The sequence below is a fragment of the Globicephala melas genome, chromosome 10, assembly GCF_963455315.2.
Source record: "Globicephala melas chromosome 10, mGloMel1.2, whole genome shotgun sequence".
NCBI classification, from domain to species: Eukaryota; Metazoa; Chordata; class Mammalia; order Artiodactyla; family Delphinidae; genus Globicephala; species Globicephala melas.
Window position 1 is genome coordinate 65180846 of NC_083323.1, and position 16927 is coordinate 65197772.

General features: G+C 37.8%; 1 protein-coding gene across 1 annotated transcript in view; it reads left to right on the forward strand.

Moving 5' to 3' along the window:
* Nucleotides 1-16923, forward strand: part of SLC38A4 (solute carrier family 38 member 4) — a 68087-nt gene extending 51164 nt beyond the window's left edge. The window contains exons 9-16 of the mRNA XM_030835307.2: nt 46-104; nt 990-1265; nt 1397-1476; nt 2807-2907; nt 4646-4770; nt 11808-11952; nt 12823-12920; nt 14431-16923. Of these exons, the coding sequence (XP_030691167.1) occupies nt 46-104; nt 990-1265; nt 1397-1476; nt 2807-2907; nt 4646-4770; nt 11808-11952; nt 12823-12920; nt 14431-14532 (986 nt within the window). The 3' untranslated portion in view covers nt 14533-16923. The remainder of the gene's footprint in view (nt 1-45; nt 105-989; nt 1266-1396; nt 1477-2806; nt 2908-4645; nt 4771-11807; nt 11953-12822; nt 12921-14430) is intronic.
* Nucleotides 16924-16927: the final 4 nt, after the last annotated feature.

Sequence of the window (16927 nt, forward strand, 5' to 3'; positions counted from 1 at the left end):
GTGGATGCCATATTCACCTTCCGGAATTTCTCTGCTAACCCCTAGGTTACCTTGGTTATACCAGTGGATTTTCTCTTACCTGCATGGTGTTTTTCGTCAGTGTGGTAAGTGATTTTTGACATGATCCTTGTAACTTGGTAGGGGTGTGATGCTTTCAGTGCCTGAATTGGTGTCCTCATTTTTGTTCAAGCACATAATTAGCATGAAATAGTTCTTGCATCACAAGCGATTTCCTTGTATTCTAATTTGGAATGAGAAAAGAACAGTCATGAGTTTAAAAATAGTTGAGTTAGAATGTCAAGACCATTGTTAATAGTATGTTCTAGGCATACTGAATGTATATTTGGATGAAAGGAACACTTCAAGCAGAAATGTGACAACAACCCAGTACTTAGACAGGCGGAGGAAAAAGAAGTGAAGAGTCCCAGAAGATAAATGAGTAGGCTGTAGAATTAGCCATATTTACATGAATCAGCCATTTTCTCTTACTCATTCTACCCATGAAGAGAAGGTGACCACAGCGGAATTAAAGAAAGAAATCCTCTCCCCATCCCACTCCCTCTCCCCTCCAAAAGGGGGGATTTATGCTAATATCATGAATGCCAAAATTTATATAGCATTTCCCCAAAGAGGCAAAGGAGGAGGGGGGAATTTCCTGATGATCCATATTTTCATTAGTTTAAAGACATGAAAAAGAAGCAATGTAGCAAGAAAATGATCATCTTTCTCATGGAAGAGTATGCATGAAGTTTGGGATAGATTCACGCAAAATACCGTCTTGTTGACTCTAAGGGAGAGAGTTATCAACCATAGTTCCAACTCCTTACATCAAACTGAGGATAGAGGGAGTCTCCGTTGTCCATTAGTCTAAAAGGAATCCTCAGCAGAGTTCTCTCACCTCTACCCCATAAACCACCCACAGGGATTTTTGTTTCATTGTTTTCCTCAAAAGGCTGACTTCTTGTTGTTGTGTTAATGACCGGATCTAGGTGATTTACAAGAAATTCCAAATACCCTGCCCTCTGCCTGTTCTGGATCACAATGTTGGGAATCTGACATTCAACAATACAGTTCCAATGCACGTGATGATGTTACCCAACAACTCTGAGAGTAGTGGTGTGAACTTCATGATGGATTACACCCACCAGAATCCTGCAGAGCTAGATGAGAAACAGGCCAAGGGCTCTATTCATGGCAGTGGAGTAGAGTATGAAGCACACAGTGATGACAAGTGTCAGCCCAAATACTTTGTATTCAACTCCCGGGTAAGTGAGAGGTCTAGGCTTCTAAGAGTCTAGCAACGTGGCCTCTGAGTTTTTATCTCACAAGCTGAGATGGCCTGGGGTAGCTCTCTGTGTTGAAATGCTAAACATGCGGTTTTGTCTTTGTTTTTCAGACGGCCTATGCAATTCCCATCCTAGCATTTGCTTTTGTATGCCACCCTGAGGTCCTTCCCATCTACAGTGAACTCAAAGAGTAAGGCAGCCATCATTTTAGCGTTCTAATTCGCTTTGAAAATGTGCTCGTATTTTCAAAGATGCTTTATACAGAAGCATAGTTTACAGCTTTGCCTTCACAGGAGGTTTATGCTATAACCACTCATCAGTAATGTGCTTTCACCACAAAGGTGTGAATCAGCCCCCTCACTGCTTCCTTTTCTCCTGTTCCTTCATCCTAAGGATCCAGGGTTGGGGTTCAGGACAGAGGGAGGATGAGCCAATGTCTGTAAGGATTTTGTCAAGCATGAGGAATTTGAATTTGAATATTGGTGGGAAGAAGTGAGGTCACCTGAACTGGAAATGACCCACACCCATGAAGACCAAAAATTATGTTTAGGGTGGCCTGGCTAAGCCACTGATGTCACCTATGGTCAGTTTTTAACCCTTGCCTAGAAGACATTCCACCACTGGGATGTGCCAGTATCTGGCCTTCATAGTCTAATCTGTATAATGGAGACACTGGTTAGACAATCTTCTTGCTTCCAGCTCATATTCTATGATTCCTTAATACTCTTTTCCCTTTGAGGTTGTTAACACGCCCTTGGGGATGAGTGGGTCTGAGCCCACTACAGCAGCTTCTTCCTTTACCCTGAGGGGAGGTGGTCCTATAATTCTCATCTTCTTTATCCAGACATCAATAACCTCAGTCTTTGTTCTCACTAAATAACAATAACTTGCCCCATATATTCAGATTTACCTCTTAAAAAACTTATAGAGCACTTTCAGTTATTTCGATGTCTTTGATTGACTTGGAAAATCCCATGTAGCAGTTACTCTACACTTGATCTGAGCCGAAAGACAGAGAAGTGATAGCAGTTACCCCAGTGTCAGCAGCCAGGTGCCTCTAGAATGGTTTCCAGAAGCTGTCCAGGTAATGCTGTCAGGCTTCAGGTTGTCTGGACTCCTGGGAGTAGTGCTTTGCAGTTTCTAGTGGATTCTGGTCCTCAAATCTATCTCACTATGAAATAGGAAGTCTTTCTACATTAGGAGCCAGTTTGACCTTTGTGCTAATTACATTCTTAAATAGTCAATAGACAAGCATACTTATCAACATAAAATAAACTGATCCTCATACAGGAAAATAGTCCTTTCTAAGACTAAAGAAGTAGCATTTAAGAAAAATGGAAACAAATCCTCCATAATTCCCTAAGGCAAATTTAAATAAACTGTGTTTCTGCACTAGAAATGTGGTTTTATAATGAGTAACACAGGCACACATTCTTTTATTATTTTTAAAATTTTAATTGTAAGTAGTGATATTTTCATCTGTTCAGAAAACCAAAGCTCGGTGTTCTTTTTCTTTTCAGTCGGTCCCGGAGGAAGATGCAAACAGTGTCAAATGTTTCCATCACGGGGATGCTCGTCATGTACCTGCTCGCTGCCCTCTTTGGTTACCTAACCTTTTACGGTAGGTCACTCTGTCAAAGTCATTTTCTTTGTGCAAATCCTAGTTGGACTGATCATTAATCCGGGTAGGTATAATTCTTTTAATTACTCTCAATAAACAGCATGATCTGTAGACGAACATGCTCAATTATCATGCTATTTTAGTCTCATTTGACCTAAGAAAATGGAAACTGAACCAGGCTGCCTAACAGGTTATAATAATTTTTGAATTCACACATATTTTGTAAAAACCGTCCCTCTAATTTAATTATTTTCCTTAGGGGATAGAGGATATTTCTTTGGCTTGATTTTCTAAGCCATCTAAAGCTACATACATACTGTGAGAGTGAATCGGATTGCATGTTGTAAAGCTCTTTTAGTGGAATAACTACCTACCAAGCAAATGGCAGAAAAAGTACCAAGTCCTTGAGTTGGAACCTGCTTCTTGTTTACCAGTCAAGCCAAATCTGGGGGCTTAGAGCATTATACAAATTTTCTGGATTATCTCATTCCATTCTGTTATAGTGAATGGTTTCCTAAGAAAAAAGGGCATGACAGAATTCCTTTCGATCTGGGGACGTACTATCAAAAAACAAAGTGACTGTGGCCACGTTTGATTATGCCAAAAACATATCCTCTGTGGCATCTTAACAGGACACAAAAGGAGCAGGATTGTTCTTCTCTTCGACGAAGCATGGCCCTACAGACAAATTTCAGGGAATCAAACATTAACACAAATCAATGTTATCAACATAAATATATTTTTAAAATAAGCCTCTCTAACATTTTGCATTATTTTTTCCCTGCTGACTTGGTAAATTAAATTGATTGCAAGACAAATTGGGTAGGAAGAGACTGGAGGGGGCACCATTTGCTTGTTTTTTTTTTTGGTTTTTTTTTTGACTAATATTTGGCTTTTAACCAAGCACTGATTTAGATTGGGCATTAACTCTTCGCTGGTTGTAAACTAATGAAAATTGGGTCAATGCCTTTGAAAGTATTTTTAACCCCCTTTGTCTGATTTTGAGGGGAGTAGTGGGAAAATCAGTGTACATCTGATTCTGTAAGCATTTCCTTGTCATTTATGCCTGGAATTCTGAAAGAAGTGTGTTTGCCAGGAGGGCAGCATCTTAATCTTATAGCGGTATTCATTGGGAGACCCTATAAAAATCATACTAATTCATCTTTGTTACTTAATCAATGAGTCTCAACTCAGTGAGACAAACAAAAACTTGAAAAAGCCCAGAAGTATGTCTGTCAGTGTCACGATGGAGTCATAATGGTTGCGTTTGAAAAAATGTTAAAGATCATTTGTCCTAGGGTTTCCATGCTGGGTTTGGAGAAGCTGCTTCGGGGCTCACTGGGCAGGTGAGGGTGGAGGGAGGTGGCAAGACGTGACGGACAGGCTGATGAGGCTTGGCTGTTTCATCCCTTTCAACCAGAAGACCTCAGCCTGTCCTCTGTTTTGTGGTGCTTCTGTATAGCAGAGAAAGATTTATCACAATGCAAATGACCTAGAGAAGAGCCTTAGCAATTTTATATTACCTCCTGCAACTTTACAAGCTTCAGGGCCCCTTTGTTCATTTGAACAAAGGTCATATAGCTCATAACCTAAGAGACAGGATAAAAACAGAGGTGTTTGGATTCCCAGACCTGGGTTCTTTCTACTATACTGTGTTCCTTCTATAAAACGTTGTCTTCGGGAAGCAGTGCCGATTTGACTACACCTAGTGAACTCATTCTCCTCTTCCTCTTTGCAGGAGAAGTTGAAGATGAATTGCTTCATGCTTACAGCAAAGTGTACACATTTGACACCCCTCTCCTCATGGTACGCCTGGCCGTCCTGGTGGCCGTAACGCTAACTGTGCCCATAGTGCTGTTCCCTGTAAGTATATGGCTTTGGTGAAAGAATCCTGCTTGACACCACAGATTAGTACATACGTTCTGACTTGATGTTGATTTAATTATAATGATATGCCCAGGAACATTATTTTTTTATATAGCAGTTTGAACCCACTTAAAATTGACTATGTAATATGTAGACAAAGCAAGTGTTCTTTTTATTTAAAAATATTTTGAAAATTATTTTTGGCTGCACTGCGTGGCTTGAGGGCTTATAGTTCCCGAACCAGGGATCCAATCCATGCCCTTGGCAGTGAAATAACAGAGTCCTAACCACTGGACTGACAGGAAATACTTGCTAGAGCAAGTATTTTTAAATGTTAAGTACTTTTGAAATGTAGGGGGAAAATCACAAAATTTATTTCTATGTGTTTGTTTTACAGTTTTATTGAGGTTCAATTAATTTTTTAACATCTTTATTAGAGTATAATTGCTTTACAATGGTGTGTTAGTTTCTGCTTTATAACAAAGTGAATCAGTTATACATATACATATGTCCCCATATCTCTTCCCTCTTGCATCTCCCTCCCTCCCACCCTCCCTATCCCACCCCTCTATGTGGTCACAAAGCACAGAGCTGATCTCCCTGTGCTATGCAGCTGCTTCCCACTAGCTATCTATTTTACGTTTGGTAGTGTATATATGTCCATGCCACTCTCTCATTTTGTCCCAGCTTACCCTTCCCCCTCCCCGTATCCTCAAGTCCATTCTCTAGTAGGTCTGCATCTTTATTCCCATCTTGCCCCTAGGTTCTTCATGACCACTTTTTTTTTTTTTTAGATTCCATATACATGTGTTAGCATACAGTATTTGTTTTTCTCTTTCTGACTTACTTCACTCTGTATGACAGTCTCTAGGTCCATCCACCTCACTACAAATAACTCTGTTTCGTTCCTTTTTATGTCTGAGTAATATTCCATTGTATATACGTGCCACATCTTCTTTATCCATTCATCTGTTGATGGATACTTAGGTTGCTTCCATGTCCTGGCTATTGTAAATAGAGCTGCAATGAACATTTTGGTACATGACTCTTTTTGAATTATGTTTTTCTCAGGGTATATGCCCGGTAGTGGGATTGCTGGGTCGTATGGTAGTTCTATTTTTAGTTTTTTAAGGAACATCCATACTATTCTCCATAGTGGCTGTATCAATTTACCCTCCCACCAACAGTGCAAGAGGGTTCCCTTTTCTCCAACACCCTCTCCAGCATTCATTGTTTCTAGATTTTTTGATGACGGCCATTCTGACTGGTATGAGATGATATCTCATTGTAGTTTTGATTTGCATTTCTCTAATGATTAACGATGTTGAGCATCCTTTCATGTGTTTGTTGGCAATCTGTATATCTTCTTTGGAGAAATGTCTATTTAGGTTTTCTGCCCATTTTTGCATTGGGTTGTTTGTTTTTTTGATATTGAGCTGCATGAGTTGCTTGTATGTTTTGGAGATTAATCCTTTGTCAGTTGCTTCATTTGCAAAGATTTTCTCCCATTCTGAGGGCTGTCTTTTCATCTTGTTTGTGGTTTCCTTTGCTGTGCAAAATCACAGCAAGATCCTTTTTGACCCACCTCCTATAGAAATGGAAATAAAAACAAAAATAAACAAATGGCACCTAATGAAACTGAAATTAATTTTTAAGCTCAAATTCAAAAAAGCAGATCTTGAGCTTCTCTCTTGTGGATTAGTAGAAATGAGTAGGAATTCATATAACTTCTGAAATTGAAAGCTGAAACCACATTAACTTTCAAATCATATTACATTTTCACCACAGTTCTGAAGGTATTTCATTTTCTCCCCCGATTTTATTGTGCTACCTAAGCATCCAGAAGTCACCTTATTTAATCTGATTTCTTGAAGGCTAATGAGGAGATTCATGTTAAGTAAGTTACACACTAGAACTAAATTTCTTGAAAAATAGTCATGTTATCCATCACATGTCTCTTCTTCTGCTGCCCCCAAGACTGACACACACCCTCTTGCCAGACTCGTACTAAGATGGTCCCTACATGGCATTTGCCATTGGCGTCAGTTGTTCTAGGATCACAGAGCAGGGCTGGCCATGGAGACTTGGCTGCATGAGTTAAAATCACCACCTGTGGGTAAACACAAGTCTGCACTTTCCTGCCAACTCTTCTACTTTCATAAGCACTGAATTTACCATTCATTTTAGGGGGAAAAATCAGTAGCCAGCACTGTCCTGCACAGAATGTTCCATACAGGGCCAAGCAGATGAGGACTGCTCATATAATGACACTGCGGTCACTTTAAATGCAGCTTGTGTGCTGAATTATTTTTTAGCACATTCCTTTTTCATGAGTGCATGAAATCAGATCCTTATTACTATGGTGGCCAAGAGTTTACTTTTAAATAATGTCTTGCCTCTCATATATCTGAAAGTATTTCAAATGTTATGCACTCATCTTTAGCCTAAAATCAGCTCCATTGTGGGGACAAGGCAGAAGACAGCTGTAGACAGAAAGGGTACCATAGGGTAAAATTTCCAAGCAAACAGCATTGCCAAGAAAAGAATATCTGGAACCCTTCTTTTTGTGTGTAAAGATATTACTGATTAAATTTTGGCATACAGTGGGCACTCATATCATTGTTGAATCAAAGCATTTTGTAAAAGAAAATGCTTCTGTATTGCTTTATTCATAAACCCTAAATACAGTGCTTTCAAGCCGTGGTCTCAAGAGATTAATGGACTTGGCTGTCGTTACTCAGCTAGTTGTTGATAGTTGAACTAATGCATTGCTCACAGCATGACACTGATGGCTGCGGTCATGATAACACGAAATGAAAGTCAACCTTTCATTTAGTGATGACCATTTCACTTTGACATTAACAATCCAGGTTGTCCACAGAAATTCTTCCCTTGTATAACAGATCAGGCAGTGGCATAAATCTGACCACCAGGAATGGCAACACATTTCCCATTAGTTGTATCTCCCATAGTAGTTTGGAAACATTTCCCATCCGATGCCCATTAAAACCAAAATTGACCATTAGAACCAAATTTCAGAAAACTAACTAACTGCTATCCTTCATTATGCATTTAAACTCAACATTAGCATTTATGAAACATCTTGCGTGTAATTCTGCCTCACCCCCTACAACGTTACATTGAGATGGTCTGTTTGATTGTCCACGTTTTCCCCTGGAGGTAAGCGGTGTGCACAGTGACTGGCACAAGATGAGCTCAACAAGGTTTGCTAAGGAAAATCGTCTCCAAATGAATCTTGCCCTTTCTTGAGGTGTATAAACTGCCCTTTCTAGCAAAAGCATAGATTCGTCCCCTCGCCGACATTTGCCATGAACTTCAGTTTGGGTGAGGATCTTAGCTATTTGAACCAAGCCTCCATGGCTTTGATGGATGACATAAAGGTAGGTCCAGCCTCCCTGTCCCAGTCAAGTGCCACAAGGCTACCTTCAGACACTTCTCTCCCAAAGTGATAGAAGTTGGTTGTGATGTATTTGTTTGTTTCTTACAGTTTAGAACCAAGATTTTCCATGTGTCCAATGCTGAGTCAAACAGCATGGTTTTCCTGACAAGTTTCTTTGAATTAAGAAAACTCTTGACTAATAAGTTTATTGACTTTGCTTTGGTATCCCCCCATACAAATAATAAAACAAACAAATAAAACCTAATATGCATTAGGTTTAATCTGGATTAAAATCTATCAGTTTTAGGTATTATTTTGTATTCTCCTATTTTCAACAAATATGTTGGTTCTTTTTCTTAAGAGCCCAAGAAGAGATGACAAGTGTTGCTGATGGTGGTGGTTGCTTTTTCCTTTTATCTCTCCATTTATTATCTTTCTTTTCTCCAGACAGGTTAGCTTTTTCCTTCTTAGAAAGTGCACAAAGTAAGTGCTTGAAGTGTTTATTGAACAATAAATAAATAAAGAGAATTAAGACTCTAGCTTTTTCACAAGCCACTCAACACTGTTTTGTCTTTCTTAGTAGTGGGAGGAGGTGATATGGAGTGGGATGTCTATTACGGGACTGCACCTCCTTCCCAAGGACGAATAATGCCATTTTCAGCTTCTGCTTCCCTTTATGCAGAAAATGCACACATTACCATGAAAAACAGAAACCCCAATAACCCTAATGTGTTTATCAAGAACACACAGACTCAAATTCTACCTACTGCACCTTAAAAAAAAAAAAGAGATCGTGTCTCAGATTCTTTGGCTACTTCCTCTTCATTTTATTTTAGTAAAACCAATCTTTTCACTTATGTTGCCTTCAGACTTCCTGTTTTGAAGTGAATATAGATATAGGCCTAGAAATATGGCAGATGTTGCTGTGAACTGGAATAGAACAGTAATGCAGAGGTATCTGCTACACCCTTGTCCTATGCAATCCTACTGAAGTATGGTTCACTTCTCAGCAACAGAATGGATTTTTTTTTAGAGTGCAAACTAAGGCTCCCGATTTCTACTCAACCTCCACGTTTCTGACCTCACATTGAGTCCCCACTTTAGAACACAGCACGTCCTAACAGGCTCCTGTTCAGAACGCTGTCTCTGGAAATAACAGAGGTTTTCTCTAGAACTGCATGGAACTTTTCTAGAATTATTCACGGGGCTGTGGCTGGGGACTTCCCCATGCGCAGCATCTGACCCACATTTCCAGGTTCTTATCAGTTTGTGTCAGAGAGAAAAAGGCACTGAGATAAGTGGGGCAGAAGGCAAGGCTTTCTGGGTAATAAGTCAGAGTCACATCTATCTTGACACACAGGTAAACAGAGCTGCTGGGGACCTCGCGATCCCAGGCTCACTCCTCAAGGCAGCGTTTACACATGGAACGACTAGCAAGTTTCATTCTATTCTTTTCCACCAACTACCACCATCAGCAGCCTTCCATCTCCCTATTTGCCCTGTTGCCCATTTTAGGAATGCATTGGCAACTCTAAATGCCTTCAGTTCTGTTTGGGATTTTGTTACTCCTTATTCATTCTGAAGAGCAAGATTTCACCATTTACTTCAACCATTATTCCCGTAAACTTTCTATACTATTACATCATTAGACCAAATCTTAATCTTTCTGGGAGACATGAGACCTTAGGAAACTGCATTTATTTACATTCAGAGGCCCTGTACAGATAGGTTTGCCTCTAACTCAGCTTATAGAGTTAAAGGCATTATTTCAACAAAGGGCTAAAAAAGCACATACATGTGACCCCTGCCTGAAAATAACCTGTATTCTACTTGTTTATGCTATAAGTTTATCACTTTCAGACAAATAGATCCTTAAGCACTATGTATGAACCATAGAAAGCTTATTTTAAGCTTATTAAGTTTGGACAATATTGAATAAGCACTAATTGTAGGACATAATGGAGAATTTCCAAGCTGCTGGGGAAAACAAAATCAAACCATTTGTTTTCCTCAGTCTACTTTTCAGAGTGAGATTCATAATTTTCACTCATCCAAATTTTAAAATCCGTTACAAACAAACCATTTCCAGAGACTCTCTGGCCTTGCCATTTTGGAAGTGAAATTGCCTTTTAAACCTAAGCAGATGGCTTTAATTTTTGGTGTACTGGTATGAAGAGAATGTCACATTAGACACTGCAAGCAATTCAGCTCAAAGTTTTTGTCATTCATATGTGTGTTTCAAAATATATTTTACATTTTCTCTTTTAAGTGAATTCCCATCTCCACACCATTAAGAGACTTCAGAAGCAAAATTTTAAAGTGAAAATCAATCCTAGCATTTCTAAAAATGGGAAGTTCTAGCTTAACTCAAGTGCTCACTTATTGAAAAGGCAATAAATGAATTCCACTAAGTCCAAAAGTGTCCTCTAAAAGATTCCAAAGATAAGAATATTTCCAACTTTGTTAAGCTGTTCAAACATAAATGGCACTCCCTCCCTCTACCCACAAGGATCTTTTTATCCGGTTACATCAGGGTAACTTGAGCAGGTGCTACAACTGGAGCCTCTCTTGACCCTTCCCCTACTTATTTCAGCTGCTGAAATAGGGCTGAAATCTGTCAAGGATCTCAAAGGGAGGAAAAAGTTTTGCTCTGTTCAATTTAAGTCAACATTTATTGAGTGTCTCCTGCACGCAAGACACTAAGGTAGAAATGAGGAATGTTAAGATTATTAGGTCTTGTTCTTTTCCTTTTGTGCATTTATAATCTATACTTGTGGGGAGGTGAAAGGAGTGAACGCAAAATATATCATATTTTTTAAAATATCAGGTGGCAAAAATGGTAAATCAAATGTAAAATTAAGAAACACCAGGTTTGTAAAAATTCTGTTCACAATCACATGCAAATAAATTCAGTGCTTGCCCTTCATACTTAATCCAGGCTGATGAGACATGATTAGAAATCAACAAGGGTTTTATTGTGTCTCTGAGTTATATATCTTATCTGTTCTTTTATCTCTTTCTGACTGAGATTATTTTCAAGAAAATAATTCTGAAAGCAGAGAAAGGGAGCACAAGATAGATCACCAAGGAAAATGCCACTTTCCCAAACATCAAAAATCAGCATCAAACTTACACAACAATATGAATGTACTTAATACCACTGGACTGGACATTTAAAAGTGACTAAGATGGTACATTTTATGTTATTTTTACTTTACTGAAATTTTTAAAATTTGAAAAAAAATCAGCATCAAGATCTTTTCTGGGAGAAAAAGGAAAAACAAAGAAAATGCTTTAGAGGGGTGAGAATATTTGAAATAGTAGATAAAGTTAAAAACAAAGCAGTGACAGGGGATAGAAATAAATTAGGAGTTTGGGATTAAAATATACACATTACTGTATATAAAATAAGTAACCAACAAGGACCTATTATATAGCACATGGAACCATACTCAGTATCTTGTAATAACCTATAATGGAAAAGAATCTGAAAGAGAAAAAAAATATATATATATATGTATAACTGAATCACTTTGCTATGCTCTTGAAACTAACACAACATTATAAATTAACTATACTTCAATTAAAAACAAAAACAAATCAGTGACCTTGCCTTTGCACTTTCTTGCTGTAGATTCGTACATCAGTGATCACACTGTTATTTCCCAAAAGACCCTTCAGCTGGATAAGACATTTCCTGATTGCAGCCATACTTATTGCACTTAATAATGTTTTGGTCATCCTGGTGCCAACTATAAAATACATCTTTGGATTCATAGGTAAGTTTCAGAAAGGTTTTTATCTAATCAACTCAAGCTGTCCATAAATGGAGGGAGCCAGTGAAGGGAGGTCAAGCATCCCAGTCCATCTGAGGCTCACAGAATTCCTAGTAGTCCAGCTGGTCACCGTCCCTCCCTCCCAGGAAACACTGGACGTTATTCATGGGATCAGAAAATGTTAGTGCTAAAACCTACTTTATAGATCATCTAGTCTAGCTGCCTTTTCTGACAGACAAGGCAGCTGAGCCCCATAGAAGTCAAGTCATATACCTTGGAATGAACCCAGGATTTGGACCTAGGTCTTAACTCTGCATCAAAAAGAAGAAGGAAGATAGATTTTACCTACAGGATGCCCTCTTAGGTCTGTGAGTATCAGCTGAGCCTTAAAGGATGTCTTTGGAGGAAGAGGAGGTTGACTTTGTAAAGCGTATTATTTCCCTTAACTGGGTGGCCTTGTAATATATTTGATTTTCCATTCTGCTGATTTGAGGGTTTACTCACATTTTAAATACAATATAAAACTTTAAAAACTCAGGTGTAGGCAACTTGAAAAGTTAGAAGTGGATCAGAAGGGTGTGTGATGAGTTCAGCCTTCTTAGTATGTGTTTATATTACTAATTACCTATAAATTTGTAACATTCAGCCTTTTTGTTGTTTATTATATGTGATGTATACTTACTAGCCAGCTATGATGTTAGGTGCATTTAAATTTTATTTATAAACATACCTTCTTTGAATAAGCATCCATGAGCTTATAGAGCTTTTCGTGCTTTGATTAGGGTCGCTTTAGATTTGGTTTCTTTCAAGTGTATGCCCTTGGGTCTCTGCCCTGCTGAGTAAGACTTTGACCTGTCCGGTGTCTCTCCTCAGGGGCTTCTTCTGCCACTATGCTGATTTTCATTCTTCCAGCAGTTTTTTATCTTAAACTTGTCAAGAAAGAACCTCTTAGGTCACCCCAAAAGGTCGGGGTAAGTAAGGTTTGCAATCTCTCCCATTATAACTTGCTCTTTGACTACATAGAGTAAACCAGGAAATGCATGCACACAGTTCCAAAAAATGAATTGATGCACAAGAACCAAAAGTCAAAGATGGGCTGGAACTCTCTGGTGGAGAGAAAGGTGGCATGGATTTCTGTCACTCAGATGATTCCAGGGCTTCTTCTCTTCAAATATTAAATGTCTTGTGCTGAGTCCTTCCTACCTGTCAAATGCTAATGGAGTTTGCCCACAGGTTTCCATATATTCCAGTTTCCACCACCAAGCTATTGCTGCATTATCCACCGGAAATTATGCAGAAAGGAATTAGGCTCCCTAGCAGTGTGACAAAAAAATTTAAACATTTTGGTCATATTTGTTAGGTTTGTAAGGTCAAAAAAAAAAAAAAAAAAAAAATGTTGCTTCTGTTTTCCCCTCCTCGGTATCTTGTTGTTCCCTGGTGTGGACTAAGAAACAGAACCATTCGTTTTCCAGTTAATCTCTTACAGTATAATTTACAGTCTTATTAACCTGGGGAGTATATATTTCTTTCCCATGATAGTACTGCAAAAATATATACTAGAAATAATTGTTTTTCCAATATTAAATATTATCAATGACTGCTTGATAAAGTCTTATATTAAGGCTTGAGTCTGACTGACTGACCCTGAATTTTGCCTGGGAATCATTCTCCTCTCTAGATGGTTCAGGGACTTTGGTATCAAAAGCTCCCCCCATCATCTTGCCCCATAATTTCCACTCAATGTAGTCCATTCTGCTTGGACTTTTATAGCAGTGTGACCTTGGCAAATTACTTGTCTTTTTATTTTCAGTTTGACCAGATATAAAAGCGAGTAGAATTATCTACTAGATCCTTTCTAGTGAAATAAAAACTTTAGCTGCTCTTTCCTCATACGTAGAATTAGGAGATTGGTCTGTGTGGTAATATATAAGGCTCCTTCTAGTGTTAAAATTATGAAATATTTGAATGTAATTATATGTACATGTATATATATGTGTATATATGTAATTACATACACACGCATACACTTTGAAGTTTTTTCAAGGAATATGAAACATGCATTATAGTAGGCTTTTGTTTTTGTTTGCTTTAAAAAATTTAATCATATCATACATACTACTCTTTTATAACCTGACCCTTTTCACCTAAAAGATTGTGAGCACTCCCTAGGTCATTAAATCTTTTTCTATTGCTTGATTTGTAATGATTACAGGGTGTTCCATCATTCTGATGTACCAAATCAATTAACCATTTTTCTATTTTGAACATTTGGGTTAAATCTCACTACTACTGTATTCACCCTCTTTCCCCAGCTAGGGTTCTAAATTGATTGAACTGCTAGGCATGGACATCTAAGCTATAAGGATAATACAATTCAATATGCAAATCAGATGGCTGCCTTAAGTAAGCAACTTATAAAAGCAAACTGTACTCAGGAAGTATAGTTTCTGTGTTCCCTGACAAGTTCTCTCTGACTTACAGGCTTTAATTTTCCTTGTGGTTGGAATCATCTTTATGATTGGAAGCATGGCACTCATTATAATTGACTGGATTTACAATCCCCCAAATTCCAAGCATCACTAACCCAAGGGAAAATACTGTATTTTCCTGTTGGAGGTAGTTGCAAACCCAAAGACTTTTGAGTTATCTCGATTGGAATGTTATTCACAGGAAATAACAGGAAGATTCCAAAGATGTTTACCAGCAATATCACCAGGCACCTGCAGAAGAGGAAATCATCATTTTCATCACAAATGGCTATTTATGTGTTTAAAATCTGTGGTGCACACTTCTACCCAGGTTTTACAAGAGCAGTGTGAGATGATGTATTTTTGCTTCTGCACAAGCAGAATAAGGGTAGCTGCATGATAATACCCTCTTCCCTCTCCTCCCACCTTCTCCCCCCACAAAAGTACCAAATTCCTGTATTCTCAGAACATCAAACAAAAATGCCCTGGTGGCAAAGCTATTACTATTTAACGCCTTCCCTCAATCTTGCACCAAATACTCTGGGTGTATTTAATAACAGAGGCAAAAGGCATGTTTTATGAACTGTCTCTGTACGGTACATGAGACACCAGGCTAGAACATCTTATGGTCAACGCTAAAGGAATATTTTGCCCATCCTGTTTGTGACATTGAATTAGTGACTTCTTCATTCAGTAGATCTTTTGTAAATGTTAAAACATCTTACGAAACATAGAGAGGGGCTTTATTTAAATTATAGAACAACAGCAAAACAATGCTTATATCTAAACTGCGTGTTCTGGAAGCATTTATCAATGGTATTCCCAATCCTCTTGTCATAGTTTTGTCACTGAACAATGCCCTCCCTCTCGTCTTCCATTCTCATTCAGAATTTTTAGAAGACCACGATTCATGTGGAGCTACACTACCCAGTATTGTTTGATACATTTTTATTTGATAAACATTCAGTGCAGGAAACTGTGATTGCTATATGTTTATGTATATAATCTTATTCTGTAGTCATCAGAATTTTAATGTATGGTACATTTGATTTTTATTTTTTACATGTGTAGTTTTCTCTCTTCACAGTCAAACATTTATATTATTGGGGATGAGAGTAGGGAATTAATTTGATGGGCTCAAAAATCCATGTGTACGTATCTGTTTATTGGGGATATATTAAATTTGAAATCTGAGTTATATAGTTCAGTAATGCTCTTCTTCAATGTTTACAATATTATCGTAATCATCTAGAAGAAAGTAAGTTCCCTATTTGCAAATAATTATCAATACTAAGGTTGTTCTTTTTTTTTTTTTTTTTTTGTGCGGTACACGGGCTTCTCACTGTTGTGGCCGCTCCCGTTGCGGAGCACAGGCTCCGGACGCGCAGGCTCAACGGCCATGGCTCATGGGCTTAGCCGCTCCGCGGCATGTGGGATCTTCCCAGACCGGGGCACGAACCCGTGTCCCCTGCATCGGCAGGCGGACTCTCAACCACTGCACCACCAGGGAAGCCCTAAGGTTGTTCTTTTAATTTAGCAGGTCTAAAATAGGATTTCATTCAGTTTAGCTTGCACAGGTATTTGCTGACATTCATTTGCTATTTAATACAATATTGAGCAATTTTCTATAAAAATAAAAATGCTAACACTACAAAGAGATGCAAATGATTATTCTTGCTCACTTCTACAACATAGTTTCATGAAATGGATTTAAAATTAAGTATTCATTGCCTAGAATTTCTGGAGTTTGCTCCTTTTTTTTTTCTCAATCAGTATCAAGCACATTTATTGTATATTTTAGTACAGCCAAGTATGAAATATAGGTATATATAAGTATGATAAAATTAAATCATATTTCAATAGTTTTTGCTGGAATGTGCCTTAAGTAAATATATATTTGTTTTCTGTATTATTTTCTAGAGTCATAATACTGTAAAATGGTGCACTTTGTTAAGGAAATTGAGCATTACTAGAAACTATCATAACTTCTGACATACTAGTATTGGAAAAAATTTGCCAAATAGCATTTTTAAGATATATTTCTATTTTCATTCATCTAAAGAGTGTATCAAAATAGAAAGTGAAAAAAGGTACCTTCTGAGTGTTAAAAAAAATGTTTGGTCTGAATGTATTTAAATGTAAATAACAAAGATTGATCCAAAAAATTGAAAAACTGTAAAATCTGTATATATTTTGAATGCTTTACATTTGAAATGACTGACTTGAAAATATCAACATGTTTAATTATATAAATATTCAAGAGCAATACTACAGTGCCAAATAATAAAGCACCACTTTTTTCTCACGGCCTTTTTCAGGATCATAGATCTCATAGACTGCAGGCAGACATACATATGGCATCTTGTACTGGTTAATTTAGCCCCATTTAAAAACAGATGAAAACTTTATTTTCTTATTTCATTTATAAGATGGTTCAATGTATTGGGAGGCTTTTTTATTACAGAAAGTGTATATTGGTATATAATAAATGAACTTTTCAAATGACTATG